This window comes from Medicago sativa, chromosome 6, assembly GCF_051527215.1.
Source record: "Medicago sativa cultivar Bolivia chromosome 6, Bolivia_mono, whole genome shotgun sequence".
NCBI classification, from domain to species: domain Eukaryota; kingdom Viridiplantae; phylum Streptophyta; class Magnoliopsida; order Fabales; family Fabaceae; genus Medicago; species Medicago sativa.
In genome coordinates this window covers 83,725,445-83,745,144 of record NC_140754.1, presented here as the reverse complement: position 1 = coordinate 83,745,144, position 19,700 = coordinate 83,725,445, and the positions used below count along the sequence as shown (strand labels likewise).

At 32.7% G+C, this 19,700-nt stretch overlaps 2 protein-coding genes and 1 pseudogene across 5 annotated transcripts in view; all 3 read right to left on the bottom strand.

Moving 5' to 3' along the window:
* Positions 1-620: 620 nt before the first annotated feature.
* Positions 621-19,700, bottom strand: part of LOC146917484 (sucrose synthase 5-like) — a 33,241-nt gene continuing 14,161 nt past the window's right edge. Inside the window, exons 6-14 of one of the 2 annotated variants that reach the window (XM_085719314.1) lie at positions 16,757-16,852; positions 16,344-16,517; positions 16,110-16,226; positions 15,640-15,806; positions 15,307-15,531; positions 14,312-14,878; positions 13,958-14,096; positions 13,448-13,623; positions 621-960 (exon numbers count right to left, since the gene is read on the bottom strand). In XM_085719314.1, the coding sequence (XP_085575440.1) occupies positions 813-960; positions 13,448-13,623; positions 13,958-14,096; positions 14,312-14,878; positions 15,307-15,531; positions 15,640-15,806; positions 16,110-16,226; positions 16,344-16,517; positions 16,757-16,852 (1,809 nt within the window). In that variant the 3' untranslated portion in view covers positions 621-812. Of the gene's footprint in view, positions 961-12,532; positions 12,786-13,447; positions 13,624-13,957; positions 14,097-14,311; positions 14,879-15,306; positions 15,532-15,639; positions 15,807-16,109; positions 16,227-16,343; positions 16,518-16,756; positions 16,853-19,700 lie in introns of those variants that run through there. The other variant, XM_085719313.1, reaches the window with a different exon arrangement.
* LOC146917487 (TMV resistance protein N-like) lies at positions 1,503-10,284 on the bottom strand (annotated as a pseudogene). Its single transcript, XR_015015653.1, has 10 exons — positions 9,722-10,284; positions 8,388-9,483; positions 8,009-8,227; positions 7,144-7,863; positions 6,699-7,066; positions 5,695-5,912; positions 5,461-5,523; positions 4,283-4,418; positions 1,866-2,412; positions 1,503-1,653 (listed from the first exon to the last, which is right to left on the bottom strand). The product of XR_015015653.1 is annotated as a TMV resistance protein N-like (transcript).
* LOC146917486 (disease resistance protein ADR2-like) lies at positions 4,291-19,686 on the bottom strand. Of its 2 annotated transcripts, none has more exons than XM_085719316.1 (3): positions 18,988-19,659; positions 18,230-18,910; positions 4,291-4,480 (listed from the first exon to the last, which is right to left on the bottom strand). In XM_085719316.1, exons 1-2 carry the CDS (start codon positions 19,645-19,647, stop codon positions 18,248-18,250), a joined length of 1,323 nt encoding a protein of 440 aa, XP_085575442.1. In that variant the 5' UTR covers positions 19,648-19,659; the 3' UTR covers positions 4,291-4,480; positions 18,230-18,247. The 2 variants fall into 2 exon arrangements, with proteins under 2 accessions (XP_085575442.1, XP_085575441.1); XM_085719315.1 differs by lacking the exon at positions 4,291-4,480 and adding an exon at positions 16,935-17,020 and having other exon boundaries at positions 18,988-19,686.

Sequence of the window (19,700 nt, the reverse complement as noted above, 5' to 3'; positions counted from 1 at the left end):
GACCAAAAGAAAAGATTGAAAATTTTATAGGGACTAAAAGTTGAAGGAAAATTTTAGAGGGACTAAAACGAAAAGTTGACATATTTATAAGGACCAAAAACATATTTAACCCCACTAATTAATTCCAAATGTTCATGATGGTATATGAATCCTATTGTGCAAAAAGCCTTGAACAATAATTAATTATCGTTCTTGTATATGACATGTCTGGAACGACAATTAATTGTCATTTGGTAGAGAACGAAAGTTAATTGCTGTTGGGCATATTTTTATCAATGCTAGGTGCTTGTGAGCAAATCATTGATGCTTAAAGAGCAATTTTTCTAATGTTTTTATTCAAAAACAAGAAGGGTCTATGTCACTTCCTAGTTTTATGGATATGACTAAACTTTGAGAAATGAATATTGAGATTAATATTCAAAAATAGAGGCAAAATAAGTAATATATTTAGATTTCGATTAGGTTCAAATAGTTAATGAGTTTCACCAAATATGACGAATTATTGCGAAAAACCTGCATATGATCCCTTCACCAAAGAAAAAGGCGACAAGTAAAAGTAAAAAGAAACGGAGATAGTAACTCTTAAAAATATTTAAATCTAATATATGAGTATCTTCTTATAATAGAGGTGAAGGGAGTAAATAATATTTTGATTTCAAATGCCACTAATTAATTCCAAATGTGCATTGTTGAAATGACACTTCTTACATACACTGAAATCATTTACAATCAAGTTGAAATAAGAAGGTAAAGATACAAATAAGTAAAAAGTAAAATTACATCAACATATGATTGTGATTTCATCTTAGAGATTATTGCTCCCGTGTGAATAAATGTTCCAAATACTTAGAGAGATAATGAATGATGAACATAAAAGCAATTCCTGGAAGCAACGACCGTAATCCAGAATAAAGATCACCACTTTGTTTAGCAGCTAGTTCCTTACTTGAAGATTCACCCCTGCAAATCCAAAGACAAATACATGCAAAAGATTCATAAAATTTTCTCTCTTATTTGAATCATATCAAATATATTTTTATATTTATTAACTTTGCATGCAAATTTCTTTCATGTTAATTTTTTGGCATAGTCCCTAGGGCATAATTATAACGATTGTGCAGTTTCGGTAGTCAAATATAGTTTTAATCATGCGAACAAAGTTTCTAAGTAACCATCTTATAACAAAGTTTCTTGCCTGCAAAGCAATGAAATTTTCCCATAACTTTTCAATAGTTATTTAAGGCCTATTTATTATATGTTGTGTAAAAAATGATTTTGTATTCAATGAGATTATTATTTTATAGATTTTTAAAAAAGAACAAATTAATTTGCGTTTGTTTACTGAAATAAAAGTCGTTTTTTTTTAAAAGAGAAAATAATCTCAAAATTTATTTTAAGATAAGCTACTCAAAATAGATTCTCGTTTGAAAATTCTATAAGAAATTGTTTTTTTTTTTAAAAATTGTAACAAATGAGTGAAAATTCTTAAAATAACATCAAATTTACAAACTTACCAAGTTCCTAAATTGAAGATTATAAAACATTTGGATATATCTTTCCTTTGCCAACTTTTGTTCTTTGTTCAACTTTCCCCAAAACCCATAAATTGATCCCATATTCAACACTTTGTTTGCATATATCTTCCATGTATAGCTACAAAGAAAACACAAGAAATAAAGATAAAAAATCCAACCATATGAATGTTTGTTAAACTACGCATGTCCGTTACTCCCTCTGTTCCTTTTTAACTGTCACTTTCGTAAATAAAAAAAAAGTTTTCCGATTTATTTGTCATTTTTGAAGTTTAATACGATATTAACTATTGTTTTGCCGATAATATCCATAACCATAAATCAGAAATGTACCACTCATTGATTCTTTGAAGACCAGCTTTAGAAACTATGTTCCAATGTTCAGGATTAGTCTTGCACTTCTCAAAAAATTCAGAAACCTTGTTGATTGATTCATCTCCATTATGAGGATAAATATGAAAACCTGAGACACCATCAATTATAATTTCAGCTGGACCACCTTTGGTTTGTTGCAAAAGTTGGTAATCCACAGTTCATTGCCTCAATTACTGTTAGACCAAAAGCTTCATACAATGCTGGTTGAACAAATGCTCCTTTTGTATCTGCGACTGCGATACATCGGTAAAGCTCTCCAATCCATCTGAACTGACCTTGCAGTTTGTATTCTTTCATCAAGTAATGCATCTTCTTGATTTCTTCTGTTTCTTCTCTATCTTTGGATTTTGACGGATCGAAGAATCCTCCAACAATTACAAGATTTACTAAACTTCTTAGTCTCTTGTTCTTCGCAAACCACTCGACTAGGCCGCTGATGTTTTTCACTTTGTCAAGCCTTGCCATTGAGAAGATTATTGGTTTCTTCTTGTCTTCCAAAAATCCATTGTCCCAAACACATTGTAGTTACACGAAAGAATCTATGTTAAATAGACATACATCAGTGTTTTGTATCAGCCGTTAAGTTCATTTTTATAAAGCTAAACATAACATCAAAACATGTCAATAATGTTTAAGAAAGTAATGTGAATCCATACTATGCTTATCATCCAAAGTCCAAACATATTTTTGATTGAGTAAGGGCATTACAATCACACCTTTTTTTTTTATTCGCAAAATGTTGGTATATTAAAATTTAAATCAGTATTTTCTCCTACGTTAGAATTTTAACCATCATCCTTAAACTATTTTATATTCTCAAAAATATAATATGCAAGCATGATAAGTTGATAACTTGATAAGAAAAAACTAAGAGACTCACATGTGTTGTCAGGTGTGTGATCCTGATGTAAGAACATTTTGCATCTTGGTAGTGTTTATATTCCAAGATATATTGGTCTGTTTGTATCTTTTTATTGGCCCTAGATAATCTTTGATCATTCGTATTGTCCGGTGTGTGATCCCGATGCAAGAACATTGTACTAACATATGGCCTTTCGTCTAGTATATGATTGGATGGGCTCGCTACAACCTTTTATAGAATATGGATAGAGTTGTTCGCTATCATATTGGGGTGAACTATATTCATTAAATCTCTCTCAAGTATCGAAAAAATAATAAGAAACAAAAATACATCAGAGATTTTATTCCCTTTGATATTGTTGAGAACGTGACATTCATTCTTACAGATATAGTCATTGAAGTTTATATCGCAAACCATACAAAAAAGAAAAGGGAAACCAAGAAATCTTAGAAAGGGGTCCAGCTTAGCATCAACTGGGCATAGCAGACGTGATCACTACTATAAAAAGTTAATATCTTATATGGCCTAATCATAATTTACAAACATATTAACAATAATCATGAAATCAAAATTGCAATTAACTTCAATGTGAATACAGTCTCTGAAATTGCAATGGATAAGAACACACATTACTGATATAGAATCTTCTAAAAAAAATAACAAGGCTTGCTGTTGAATGTGTTTTGTGCATCATCAGATTTCAAAAGTCCTAATTTGGTTGACTTTATGATATAAACAAAGGCGATAAATAATTGCATATCATGATATTACAATCATCCGATTCTGGTCTTTTAGGCAAAACATTAGGACGAACTTGTTGATCACATTGGATCAAGAGCAATTACACAAGTAAGTTTGGACATCATATCTTCATCAAAAGCTTTTACTCGTAAGAAAACCCGTATACCTAAATTCTAGTGCAACTGAAATTAGTTACGATGATAGCAAACCACAAGAGAGGTTACCGCAATGTTTTAAGGTTGCTCCATAAATGTCAACAATTATCTGCTAGGAGTCATTAGTAGGACACTTTGAAACGTCCTTCTCATCTTCATGTGAAATTTCTATATCTGTGTGGACCAACGAACGTTTCTCTTTAGGCTCCAATATCTCTAGGGCCACTAAATACAAATTCAGTAGTTATATATCGGATGTATGTTTTTCAAAAAAATGTACATCTAGTAGATAACTACCGGATGTGTATTTAAGGAGCCTTAAAGATATTTGAAGGGCATAAAGTTTCCATTTTATTACTAGTGAGATACATTATTCAAGGATGTAACACAAGCTAATAAAAACATCAAATTCAAACAATATATATGCACAAACATCCTCCGTAAAAATACTCACTACAGTTCTGGAGAACAAAAGTTACAAATTTTGCAAACAGATCGGATAAATGTTGGTTCTCAGATTCAGTTCTTTATCCTGCATTACTTCATACCCAATGTAGCAATGAAACAGTACAAATACACACCAGGCATGGACAGCACGAATGAAGATACATCAAGACGATGAAGAATCATGTGCAATGTACAATTCATACTCAATGTAGCAATGACACAGTACAACTGAGCTGTAAAGCATATCTTTACCCAGTGCCTTTTCGAACAAGCCACAGATTCTGTGGTGTGAGCGGTGAGCCATCACTACACATCTCGTGTGACAACGCAAAAAGCCAGACGACTACAGATGGTTTCCTGACAATGTACTGTCAAAGAAGAATTTGTAGTCAAAATGTGCTAAAATTGCTTAAATTATGACAAGGCATTCTGAAAAGAAAACGTGCTACAAAAACATGAAATGTTTAGTCAAAATGAGAAAATAAAGGAAACATTAAAGCATGAGATACATTAAAGAGAAATGTTGAACCAATTTGTCAGAATTCCAAAAGAAATGGAAGAAAAGGTTGGGGAGTAGCAGATTAAAGTAACTCAATATTTCAGAAAAAAATAGTTTTTTTCTACTAAATCATAGAATTTCATTTTTCTTCTTGATTTACAGTGAAGATTTTAATCTCCGCACGCACTCATTACAACACCAAAGAAATGCTCGGAAGCACAAAACTAAAACCGAGTTATAAAACAATATTCATCATCAACTAAATGTAGAAACCCCTGTGAAATGTGACGAAACAAATTCCAATCTAAATCATAACTAATGTGAATCATGTTTACTAATAATAAATTTAACCTCATCAACTAAATGTAGAGCAATATCTAAAAACCTCCTCGTTAACCTTAATATTACCATGTTTAGGCTATTAACTATTTAACTGAAAAGATCCATTCGATCCCACCATACCAAAATAAATAGTAAATAAATAAATAGTGGTAAGCTTGAATCATAAAAATGTTTTCATTTATAATTTCTAAAACATCTTCTCTATGAAGCACCGACAAAGACATGGACACTGAACTTGACAATGATACTGATTTGTCAACACCGGTCGCAACTTGAGAAAATAACATATTTGAATATAATCGCATGTGTCAGTGTTGTGTTGGTATTGGACACGGACACATGACATACACCAGACACGCCTTCAATCAAAAGTGTTTGTGGTATAAAGGATTCTTCACAGAATCTTACATCGTGTCTTTGATCATTTGAAAAACTTATGCAGGTAGAAACAATTAATTAGCTTATAGCAATGATAATGATGTACCTGGACGAAGGAATCTATTTAGCAATGATGTTCCTCTTTTGTTTCAGTAAGCACCAAGTTTTGCATGCCTGACACTAAAGCTAGATGTTGTTGCTGCAAAATTTCTGTCTCCGAAACTCCCACTTCCGCATGTTTTTTCTTAAAATTGCTTTGCTTTGTTTCAGTAAGCACCAAGTTCCACATGCCTGACAAAACAGTTATACGTTGTTGCTGTGGTAATAAAGTCATTTGTTGTTGCACTGACAATAATACTAGATGTTGCTGCTGCCAAATTTCTGTCTCTGAAACTACAACTTCCACCGATCTTTGCTTTTTCAGAGGAGGCTCAAATTGTGATAATGAAGTATTGTTATATTCTCTATGAGGATTGGTGAATATCACATTCTCCTCCGCGTTGCTTTTCTCCTTCCTCACGTGGATTCCCATTTGTGCACTGCTTAATTTTTCAGTCACACGGATAGATTTATTCCAAACACTTTACAAAATTAAGCTCCACATGAATCCACTCATTTTTTAAAAGTGCTTTGTCAATTTCAGACATGAGATTTGAATGTTTAATCTGTTGTTTCAATTTCACATCAAACAAAAATGAATGTTCAGACTCCACAAATGAACCAAAAAATGAAGAACCAGAAAGAAAACATCTATAGCTAGAAACAGTGAATTTGTAATTGATTATATACAGAAATTAATCTACATTTGTGATAATGATATAAAGTGTAAACATAAAACCACAAACCTCCAATAGAGTTAACTTTATGATGAAGCTAGACCAAGGAATGTACCCCACATCTTTCTTTCTGATTGTGATAATGAAGGATTGGTGAATAACACATCATCCTCCTCCTCCAATTCTGCACTGCTTAATATTTGAATCTCATCCCCATCGGTGTTGCTTTCTGATGCACCTAGACTAAGGAATGTACCCCACGTCTTTCTCTGTTCCTCTTTCATCAATTCCTGTTGCTGCAATGAAGCATTGATATCTTCATCTAATTTTCTACTAAAACCCTCCTCCTCCTCTGTCTCTGAAACTCCCACTTCCACCAATCTTTGCTTTTTCAGAGGAGGCTCAATTTGTGATAATGAAGTATTATTTCTATAATTGAGATAGTCAATTAATTTTATCTTTTTAAGATAAGGATCAGTGAATATCACATTCTCCTCCTCCTCCGTGTTGCTTTTCTCCTTCCACACGTGGATTCCCATTTGCGCACTGCTAAATAGTTCAGTTTTCAACCAAATCAATTGAGTGCAAACCTTCTTTACAAAATTAAGCTCCACATGGATCCATTCATTTTTTAAAAGGGCTTTGTCCATTTCAGACATGAGATTCGGATGTTTAATCTGTTCTTCCAATTTCAGATCAAACAAAAATGAATGTTCCGGCTCCAAAATGTTACCACAAAATGAAGAACCCGAAATAAAACATCTATAGCCATTGACAAACAAAACAGCTTCTGGAATACATGTATATCCTGGAAAAAGAATAATAGAAATAATAGAAGGAATCTTTTTACGAAACCAGAAAGAAATTGTGTCTCCCCTGCTTTGGTGCTCGAACCAATCTGGAATCCCCTCTGTTCCGGTTGGGAAATGAAAAAGAGTGCATCCAGCCTCATGTACTTTCTGATAGTTTAAAATAAGATATATTACATTGTTGATTGTATATGTAATACTATATATTGCAAGATAAAACAACAAACCTGACTCAATAGCATTCTTCTACTTGAGGAACTCAACGATATGCATTCTTTTGCAGAAAGCCTTTCAAGATTTGGTGGAATCCCTCTAATTTCCTCCAGAGACTTGCAGTAATCCAATGTAAGGTCATTAAGAAGGTGACATTCACTAAGGCACTCAGGAATAAGTTTGAAATTGTTCCGTGATAAGTTTAGCAATTTCACATTAACACACCACTCAAGAAGTATTGGGAGACATTCATCTGAGAAGTTGCAATCTTGGAGACAAAGGTCTGTCACATTTGAAAACACTATTGAATACATTTTATCATTCTGTTTTGGGAACCTCAGCATTCCACATTCCACTACTGATAACTCATCAAGTTCATTGAGATTTTGAAATGAAGATGTCAATTCTCTTATGGAAGTTTTCTGCAGCCAAATCTTTTTAATATTTGTCATCTTGCATAATAATTTTGGAAAATTCTTGAGACTCTCACAAAAAGAGAGTTTCAATTCCTTAAGAGATGCCAACCCTAAAGGTGGAAAATGTTTGAGTTTGCTGCAACTATATGCACTTAACCTTTCAAGTTTATTTAGGTGTCCAATTGAATTGTGAATTGTAATTAAATTCTTACAAAATTCAAATGAGAACTTTTCTAAATTTTGAAGACCTGAGACATCAGGTATATGGGTTAAATATTCACACTCGTCCAATGTCAAGACTTTCATGTTCTGGAACTTCTGCATAAACACAAGGAAGAAACAAATAAATAAATTAAAAATTAAACACTATACTATCATAATAGTGATTTCTTCTTTGTTGGCGAAAACAAAATCATTGTGAATTTATAAATATACAATAAGAAAATGAAGTTATTTCACTTGCCTTGCTTAAACTACTAGATAATAGAGACTCTGATAAACATCTACGTAATTTCAATACTCTCAAACTGCTTGGAAGAGACTTGAGACCTTTAGAAAAATGGCCATTTTCAATGATAAGCGTTTTCAATCTTGTCATCTTCTTGAAGACCTTTCCTTTCATGTCAATTACGGATTCCTCGGAGGGGAAATTCATATATATCATTTCAATTTTACTAGTTCCCTTTTGCCAAAAAAAAAAAAAAAACACGAATCAACCACGAAATTTACATGTAATTAAGTGAATAAAAATACTAGTATGAGATGGTCATAGTTAGTCCAAAGAGAGCAAAGTCGTATCAAAACTAAATAACAAATTGAACATAAGTAGCAATCTTACTCACAGTGTTTTCTTTTAAAACATGAACTATATCATCTTGACACCATAACCTACTTCTTTCTCCAGGCTCTTTAGGTGATTCTTGTCGTACGACTTCTCTACCCATGTCCTTTATCAAGTCATGTAATCTCACATGACCATAATATTGGTCTATGAGAGATTTCTCAGCCAACACTCCTAGATGATGTGTTATGCAATGGCCATAATGAGCACGAAGTATATCTTCAAACTCCTCCCACTCACATCCTTTGAAGCAACAAGCAATGTCTAGAAAGACACTTTGCTGCTCTTCCTCCAAAGCATCATAGCTTACTTTAAGTATCTCGTGGATCTTTTTATTGGGAATCTTTTCATATCCATCTAATGTACCCTTCCATTCTTCTATCGTCTTTCCAAACAAGTTGGAACCCACTATTTCTAAAACTAAGGGAATGCCTGAAGCATATGAAACTGCTCGATTTAAAACGTCTTCATAACTTGAAGGTACTTTGTTATTCTTAAAAGCCATCCACCTCAACAATTCAAGAGCTTCTGTCCCATATATCCCTCTTACTGCATATGTTCTTTCTATCCCATGACAGGTTAGTAAGTGTTTATCTCGGGTGGTGATGATGACTCGGCTTCCAGGACCGAACCAATCAAGTCCTCCAGCCAGAGCCTCTAGCTGATCCAGTTTGTCAACATCATCAAGAATCAAAAGAATCTTCTTTCTACATAGCCTTTCCTTAATGATTGGAATTCCCTCACAAACATCTCCTAACTTGATGTTCACTTTAACTGCTTTTGAAAGGAGCTCCTCCTGGAGATGTTTCAAGTTATTATGAGCAGAATTCTCTCTGACATTGTGAAGAAAGCATAAACCTTCAAATTGATCGGCAACAAAATTATAAATTGCTTTGGCAAGTGTTGATTTACCCATGCCTCCAGTACCATAAAGTCCAACCATGTGGACCTCATCCTTAGATCCCTTATCAAGAAGCAATTTCACTTGTTGTACTCGAGACTGTAATCCAACGGGGTATTTGGCAACATGTAAAAAAACACGATTGATCTTGTCGGAGATGTCTTTGACAATATTTTCAATAAGCTTGTACTCATATCTATTCATATCCAACAGATAAGTTAGTACACACACTACATTAGATACAATCACATCCATGTACTGAGAATATATTATACAATTCTAACTCTTTTGACATATAAAGAACTTATACTTGTTTAAAAACATAATTAAAAAACATGTTCCTTTTTAAGATTTAAGATGATATTATTGGGGAAAAGAAAAAAAAGAAAAGAAAATATAAAATGGAAAAACAAGATTTAAGTAAAGTGGGATACCCTTGACTAGAATGGTAGCCGGACAAGTTAGCAGCTTTGGTCAGAGCCATTTTCCATTGCTTCAACCGCTCCATGTTTTCCTTGTTATTTTGGAACTTGTCTTCATGCTTAGTAAGATGATCACCATAACTCCCAGTCTGATGTCGTATGTGAGTAGGATCCACACCATAGAAAATAGGCAAAACCGAACAACCCTTTGTCTTGTAGCAGTGAATGATTTGGACAAGTTCGTCCAAACAAAATGAAGAAGATGCATAGTTGGCAGAAAATATGGGAATAAAAATCCTCGATTCGTCAATGGCCTTGATGAGTGATGGTGTGATTTCATCTCCTCTGAGAAGATCATTGTCATCAATGAAGGTATGGATTCCCTTGTCAATAAGAGCCTTGTAGAGATTGCCAGTGAATCCTTGCCGAGTGTCGGTGCCCCTAAAACTGAGGAACACTTGGTAAGTGAATCCATAGGAAAATGAAGAGGATGAGGAAAGTGATTGCATAGCCGTGTGGATGAAAAAGGAGTTTGAGAATGCAGAATATGAATGAGTAAGTGTTTGTGGTCTATGATGTGGAGCCTGTAATATGGAACTATTTAAAAAGGAGAAAAGTTATGACAGAAATGGTATGTGAAACTTCCTATAGCCGTGTGGACCAATCATTGTACTACCACCTCTTCTTCTTGCTAATTTCTTATTCAGTGTGTGTCTAGTTTTCAACTGCTTTTACTCTTCTGCTTAATGTAATTGTTCACTTTGTTATTAACTAATCAGTGTGTTAAATAACATGAAATAAAAATAAATGCAAGCTATGACATTCTAACATCTAAAGAACAAGATTAGGTTAGCATAGATATTAGGCAATATTCTCTTTTCCATTTCTTTTGAAAATATTACCACGTGAACCAAATGGTTAATTAACCATCCACATACAATTATTAATGTAAATAGTTAATTAGCTATCTAACTGTACTAGCATAAAAATGTCCATGTTAAACTTGCTAGCTATTTAGTTAACTCATAAAAAAGCTTAATATCCACAATAAGCTTTTATGTCACATGCTTTTAGCAAGTGGGAAACTTCCTTCCCATTTCCTATCTTCTGTAAAGCAACCATCTCATCCTTCTTCCATGTAATTTCTTAAAAGCAATGTGAATGTGAAGAAAAACAAGAAAGAAAAAAAAGGTAAAATTTTATGTCTCCCCTTATATTGGGTAGAATGCTATAACCTATAAGTAGTCCATCTAGTTGAAAGCTAAAACTAAAGCATCATTTTTAACACACTTTTGTGTGTATTAGAACATATTTTGTATTATATTTGGAGTTTGATGCACCTCTTGTAGATTCCAACTCATGTTGTACTCTAATACAGTAACTTGATGTTTATATTTGGAGTTTGACTCACCTCTTGTAAATTCTTCAAGTTTTAATTATAAATAATTAGTATTAGAACCCAATTTAAAAATGGATAACAGTAAACAGTAAAATAGCTATTGTCACTTTGTTTATTATTTAAAAATAAAAAAATAAAGGTTGACTAATAAATAACTTATTAAGCTTGATCCCAAAAAAATACACGTTTACTTAGGTCCTAATTTTGGCATATCTATTACCCCAAATCATTTTAATGGGGGACACGGTTCTTTGTTTCCAATTTTACCCTGCAATCATTTCATAGCACCCACCCACCACTCTGCCCATGTCATATATGCACATGGCAGTAGGCATGTTATAAATTTTGGCACTTTTTCTTAACCGCGCACGATTTAACATTATGCTAACAAGTGCCTTTAAGAAAATTAAAAATAGTAAATTTGCATTGAACTTAACAATTTTTTAACTTTTAAAAAATTAAATCTATCATTTTTCACCATTTTTTAATACAACAATTCTAAATCTGTCTTTTTAACCAATGTCCTAGGACACTCTTTAGCGTTTCTCTTAACATAATTGACATGGTTAACTCAGTTATACTACTTTCTCAAAGGTTTACAATTAAATTAAACATGTTACAATATAAAGGTCATTAGAACACTTGACCAAAAAAAAGTCATCAGAACTTTCCCTTTCTTTGTTAAAAAAGGTCAAATATTTTTTATAATAGTCATATTTAATTTATGAATAACGTGTATAATTATTTGTAAGATATATTGGTGGTTTGTGGATCGCAGCCGCGCTAATGGAATTCAAGGTTTGTCCATTGGGATTAACGATCCTTAGTAACTTCCACAAGGCCATACATTTTAGTTTTAGTCGCCTCAAAAGTGGTATTCTCGGAAAAATAAACCACGATGTAGTTGGTATGTTTGTGATAAAAAGCATAACTTCTGTTGTAATGTTTAATTTGTGAGAATAAGAGAATATCACATGTGTGTCGTTTATCTAATACTCAAAATTAATTTTTAAATTTAAAATTAATTATATATTAAAGATATTATAATCTTTTCTTGAATTAATAAAAGTAAAAAGGAATGGAGACAGTAACTCTTAAAAATATTTAAATCTAATATATCGGTATCTTCTCATAATAGAGGTAAGGGGGTACATAATATATTGATTTCAAATGCTACTAATTAATTCCAAATGTGCATTGTTGAAATAACACCTATTATGTGGACCAGGTTCTGCTGCTGTAAAAACAGCACGCAGTTTCACATTGTATTTGATCTCAGCCGTTCATCTTAGATCGAACGGTTGAGATTGAAAACTGTGTGTTTTTAGTTCAAACAATCTCTGTCATTCAACTTAATCGGACGGTTGTCACTGATTACAGCACCCAGCTGTTACAGCAGGGAATCCTATTCCCCTATTATGTATACTGAAATCATTTACAATAAAGTTGAAATAAGAAGGCAAAGATACAAATAAGTGAAAACTAAAATTACATCCATAAATTGATTGTGATTAATTCCATCTTAGAGTTTATTGCTCCTTTGTGAACAAATGTTCCAAATACTTGTAGAGATAATGAATTATGAACATAAAAGCAATTCCAGGAAGCAACCAACGTAATCCAGAATAAAGATCACCACTTTGTTTTGCAGCTAGTTCCTTACTTGAAGATTCACCCCTGCAAATCCAAAGACAAAAATACATGCAAAAGATTCATAAAATTTTCTCTTATTTAAATCATATCAAATATATTTTTATATTTATTAACTTTGCATGCAAATTTCTTCCATGTTAATTTTTTTGTCATGGTCCCTATGGCATAATTATAAAGATTGTGCAATTTCGGTCACAAAGTTTTAATTGTGCGAACAAAGTTTCTAAGTAACCATCTTGTGACAATCATGTCCCTCGATCACTAACTAGGTCGTTGAATTTTAACTTCAATAGCCTACATGACACACATGGATCTTAGTTGTCACTGACTCAAACTAGCTTATAGAATATTGACATGCAACAAGTAACAAAATATGAGTCGTCATATGCAACACTCGTTCGCCGCATTGGACGTTTAGGCTAGTGACGTTAAAAAATGGAATGTTCGGTGAATGATGAACTTAATTGTAAAAATAATGATACTTGTGAGAATCAATTTGCATAACTAGACCTTGAGTCCGAAAATGCACAATCATAATATAATATTTAGGGGTGAAAAATGTAATTCAGTCACTTTTCTTTTACACATGCAAAGCTGAATTAAAACCAAATATTCATTTAGGGTAACTTTTAGCTCATTTTTTAGTTTTGACTAATGAGGTATAGCTATTTGCATAAATGACTTACCTTGATGTTAGCTTAGATTCAATTTTGGGTGGTAATGATGACAACTGGGTTTGAGGTACTTCAGCTTTTGCTTGTGCTGCATCATGCCCCTTGGAAGTAGCTTCTGCTTTTTTGGCAGGAGTTGTTGACATTGGTTGTGGTTCTTGGGGTACCTTAGGAATTGGTACCTTTCTTGCCTGCAAAGCAATGAAATTTTCCCATAACTTTTCAATTCTTATTATATTTAAGGCCTATTTGTTATATATTGCAAAAATGTGATTTTTGTATTCGATAATACCGAGATTAGTTTTTAGAGATTTCAAGAATACCGGAAGCAATTTTGTGTTCATTTATCAAAATAAAAATCGATCTTTTAAAAGAAAAACATTTATAAAAAAATTATTTTCCAGAGAAACGACTCAAAACAGATTCTCATTTGAATTAGTTTTTAATGTCTTTTTTTTATATTTACATTTTTTTAAAAATTTGTAACAGACCGATGAAAACTATTAAAAATAACATCAAACTTACCAAGTTCCTAAATTGAAGATTATAAAACATTTTTATGTATCTTTCCTTTGCCAACTTTTGTTCTTTGTTCAACTTTCTCCAAAACCCATAAATTGATCCCATGTTCAACACTTTGTTTGCATATATCTTCCATGTATAGCTACAAAGAAAACACAAGAAATAAAGATAAGAAATCCAACCATATGAATGTTTGTTAAACTACGCATGTCCGTTACTCCCTCTGTTCCTTTTTAACTGTCACTTTCGTAAATAAAATAAAAAAAGTTTTCCGATTTATTTGTCATTTTCAAAGTTTAATACGATATTAACTATTGTTTTGCCGATAATATCCATAACCATAAATCAGAAATGTACCATTCATTGATTCTTTGAAGACCAGCTTTAGAAACTATGTTCCAATGTTCAGGATTAGTCTTGCACTTCTCAAAAAATTCAGAAACCTTGTTGATTGATTCATCTCCATTATGAGGATCAATATGAAAACCTGAGACACCATCGATTATAATTTCAGCTGGACCACCTTGGTTTGTTGCAAAAGTTGGTAATCCACAGTTCATTGCCTCAATCACTGTTAGACCAAAAGCTTCATACAATGCTGGTTGAACAAATGCTCCTTTTGTATCCGCGATGCATCGGTAAAGCTCTCCGTTGCGATATCTATCAGTTTGCGCCGCAATCCATCTGAACTGACCTTGCAGTTTGTACTCTTTCATCAAGTAATGCATTTTCTTGATTTCTTCTGTTTCTTCTCTATCTTTGGATTTTGAAGGATCGAAGAATCCTCCAACAATTACAAGATTTACTAAACTTCTTAGTCGCTTGTTCTTCGCGAACCACTCGACTAGGCCACTAATGTTTTTCACTTTGTCAAGCCTTGCCATTGAGAAGATTATTGGTTTCTTCTTGTCTTCCAAAAATCCACTGTTCCAAACACATTTTAATTCGACGAAACAATTTAGTTAGTAACGATTTATTGAAGCAACGACGTTTAAGAGTAAATCACATTAGACATACATCTTGTGCTATCAATTGTTAAGTACATTTTTATAAAGCTAAGTATAACATCAAAACATGTCAATAATGTTTAAGAAAGCAATGTGAATCCATAATATGCTTATCACTCAAACATATTTTAGTTTTATTAATGGCATTACAATCACATTTTTTTATATGCAAAATGTTAGTAAATTTTCTTTCTGATAAACAAAATGTTAGTATATTAACTGTTATATCGGTATTTTCTCCTACACCAGAATTAGAACCCTAATTCTTTAACTATTTTATATTCTCATAACTATAATATGCAAGTGGATGATAACTTGATAAGAAAGTAATAGGAGAAGACTCACATGTGTTCTTCATTTTCAACCTTACTATAAAGTAATTCTTCAATGGCAGGTTGAAAAGTGGTCAATCTTTGCTTCTTCTCAGTGAAAGGGAAGTAGACAGATTGATCAGCTCCTGGAGCAGCAATGTTGAACTTCGGATCAAATACATTGATGCCGGAGACTACACGACAAAGTCCCGGCATGGTAAATGCAGTGTGAGTTTCATATTGCCCTGGCCTATCCTTGCTGATGATACAAAAAAACAATGAAAATGTTACCTTCATAATATTACATTAACCATAAGATAGTATATATGAATTTATGTATATTATAAGAAGAAGAAAAAAGATCAACCTTCCAGCAATTTCTTGGTATGTACTAGTTATGATGAAATCAGCAGAATTCATTGAGATTAAATCAGCTGTGAACTGACTCGAAAAGTGATACTTTTCTTCAAAACTATTCCATTTAGCATCTGAATCTTCATATTTTGTTTTCTCCAAAGCATGAGCAATAGTTGCCTTCAATCATTATTGATACAAGTTTTAGTTCAAAAGTACTTATAGAGTAATCGGAAAAGAATGTATATTTATACTGATGAATAATCCTAGATTGATTTATTTGAGTTTATCTACTAACGTAAGCATTTGTGAGACTGTTTCGGAGAGTTTATGGAAACAGTTTATGATATGTGTATAAGTTGTTTTCAGTTGTTTACATAAGCTCTCCATAATAGCTTTGAAAATAGCTTATAACTTATATAAAAACATTTTGACTTTTTTATTTTTTATTATAGAAATAAAGGTGTTTAACCATAAGCTAACCTGAGTTACACCAAGTTTAGAAGCCATTAAGGATGAAACTAAGTTTCCATCAGTATAATTTCCAATAATGAGGTCAGGTTTTCCATCCATAAGTTCAAGAATCTTGGTAGTAGAATCCTATTTATGATAGAAAAAAATGCTTTTTATAACCACATGAAAGAAGAACTAAACTACATAACCACATTATCAAATATGGAATAGAGGGAAATCAAATGAAGATATGATTCTACATGCCTGAGCAAATCTTTCTAAATAAGGATAGATATCGAAACGCGACACCCACTGGGATAGAATTCCCTTCTCTGTCCAGAAAGGGACTCTAAGAATGTGTGAATGCTTAGTTTTGATGATAGGTTCAAGTTCTTGGTTACATGTTGTCTCTTTTGCATTCGGTATCAGACGCGTAACCTGTGCATGGAACACGTTAGCGCAATAAAAAAAAACGAACAGACAAATACGTAAGTATTCATCTGCATGCCGGTGAAACATACGAGCAAAGGCATTATATAGCGAGGAAACAAAAGAAAATTGAAGATTAATATCATGGTTTATACTTTTTTTGAATTTTTTGCTAAGTATAATAATTTGTAAAAAAAAATTTGGTATACATTATTTGTAATTTTTTGTATTAGTACTTAGTAGCATACCACAAGAATCTGAGGCTTCACATTAAGGCCTTGTAACTCAATCTTTTGGAGTAATTCTTCCTCTAGTGCTCTTACTTGATCAAGAATGTATACCACCTGTTAGTCCCAATAAATGAAAAATTATTCAATTTTTCAAACTTCCAATGTTATATGGTGTTACACAACTAGACAAATTCACCATAGTTTTGTCAAATTTTAGTTATATCGTGGTGTTACATTGTGAATTTGTAGTCAGACGACTACAGATGGTTTCCTAACAATGTACTGTCAAAGAAGAATTTGTAGTCAAAATGTGCTAAATTATGACAAGGCATTCTGAAAAGAAAACGTGCTACAAAAACATGAAATGTGTATTCAAAATGAGAAAATAAAGGAAATATTAAGGCATGAGATACATTAAAGAGAAATGTTGAACCGGTTTGTCAGAATTCCAAAAGAAATGGAAGAAAAGATTGGGGAGTAGCAGAATTCCAAATGAAATTATAGAATTTCATTTTTCTTCTTGATGTACACTGAAGATTTTAATCTCCGCACGCACTCATTACAACACCAATGTAATGCTCGGAAGCACAAAACTAAAACCGAGTTATAAAAAAAAATTCTCTATTTCATCAGTAATGTTGCCTTTGATGTTGCACCACTTCCAGTTGCCAGATCAAAATCAAATTTTGATGTAAAAAGGGTTTCTTTATACTATAAAGTTCATACATATATAGATGTTTCCACCACAGATATAAACTATGATATAAGATGAAGTTTCTGTCCACATTGACCAGTTTGACAAGTCATATATATTTATAAGTATATTACTATGGAATTAACAATCAATTTCCTTTTCAAAAGATCTTTCATAATTAATGAGATTAATACAGGTTCATATACATTAAGATACAACAGATAAATGTCATTTCCTAGCAGAAACCCCTTTGAAAGTAATTAAACAAGTCCCAATCTGAATCATAATGAATGAGATACTTACTAATACTAGTAAATTTAAATTCATCAACTAAATGTAGAGCAATATCTAAAAACTTCTTCCTTAACCTTAATATTACCATGTTTAGGCAATTAACTATTTAACTGAAAAGATCCATTCGATCCCACCATACCAAAATAAATAGTAAATAAATAAATAGTGGTAAGCTTGAATCATAAAAATGTTTTCATTTATAATTTCTAAAACATCTTCTCTATGAATCACCGACAAAGACATGGACACTGAACTTGACACTGACACTGATTCGTCAACACCGGCCGCAACTTGAGAAAATAACATATTTGAATATAATCACATGTGTCAGTATTGTGTTGGTATTTGACACGGACACATGACATACACCAGACACGTCTTCGATCAAAAGTGTTTGTGGTATAAAGGATTCTTCACAAAATCTTACATCGTGTCTTTGATCATTTTAAAAACTTATGCATGTAGAAACAATTAATTAGTTTATAATAATGATAATGATGTACCTGGACCAAGGAATCTATCTAGCAATGGTGTTCCTCTTTTGTTTCAGTAAGCACCAAGTTTTGCATGCCTGACACTAAAGCTAGATGTTGTTGCTGCCAAATTTCTGTCTCTGAAACTACCACTTCCACCGATCTTTGCTTTTTCAGAGGAGGCTCAAATTGTGATAATGAAGTATTGCTATATTCTCTATGCGGATTGGTGAATATCACATTCTCCTCCGCGTTGCTTTTCTCCTTCCTCACGTGGATTCCCGTTTGCGCACTACTTAATTTTTCAGTCACATAGATCAATTTATTCCAAACTTTCTTTACAAAATTAAGCTCCACATGGATCCATTCATTTTTTAAAAGGGCTTTGTCCATTTCAGACATGAGATTCAAATGTTTAATCTGTTCTTCCAATTTCAGATCAAACAAAAATGAATGTTCCGACTTCAAAATCTCAATTGAAATAGAACCACAAAATGAATAACCAGAAAGAAAACATCTATAGCCATTGACAAACAAATAAGCTTCAGGAATAGACGTACATCCCGGAAAAAGAATAATAGAAATAATAGAAGGGATCTTTTTACGAAACCAGAAAGAAATTGTGTCTCCCCTGCTTTGGTGCTCGAACCAATCTGGAATCCCATCACTGAAGTTTGGGAAACGAATATTGCATCCAGCCTCATGTAGCTTCTGTTAGTTTAGAATAAGATATATTACATTATCGATTGTATATGTAATACTATATATTGCAAGATAAAACAACAAACCTGACTCAATAGCATTCTTCTACTTGAGGAACTCAACGATATGCATTCTTTTGCAGAAAGCCTTTCAAGATTTGGTGGAATCCCTCTAATTTCCTCCAGATACATGCAGTAATCCAATCTAAGGTCATTAAGAAGGTGGCATTCACTTATGCACTCAGGAATAAGTTTGAAATTGTTCTCCGATAAGTCTAGCAATTTCACATTAACACACCACTTGAGAAATTTTGGGAGACATTCATCTGAGAAGTTGCAATCTTGGAGACAAAGCTGTATCAAATTTGCACATCCCAATCTCGTTAATGCATAACGTTCGGTTAGGTTTTGAAATATTGAAGATCTCAATTCTCTTATGGAAGTTCCATGCAACCAAATATATTCTATATTTGTCATCTTGCATAATAATTTTGGAAAACTCATGAGACTTTCACAAAAAGAGAGATCCAATTCTTTAAGAGATGCCAACCAAAAAGGTGGAAAATGCTCAAGCTTGCTGCAACCGTCTGCTCTTAAGATTTCAAGTTTATTGAGGTGTCCAATTGAATTGTGAATTGTAATTAAATTCTCACAATTTTCAAAGGAGAACTTTTCTAAATTTTGAAGACCTGAGACATCAGGTATATGGGTTAAATATTGACACTCGTCCAATGTCAAGACTTTCATGTTCTGGAACTTCTGCATAAACACAAGGAAGAAATAAATAAATAAATTAAAAA

Excerpts from the sequence above, each read along its gene's own strand:
- LOC146917486 (XM_085719315.1), bottom strand. The coding sequence starts at position 19,665 with ATGCAGAAGTTCCAGAACATGAAAGTCTTGACATTGGACGAGTGTCAA. Across the intron at positions 18,911-18,987 it reads GAAGAATGCTATTGAGTCAG|AAGCTACATGAGGCTGGATG; the intron begins GTTTGTTGTTTT and ends CTAAACTAACAG.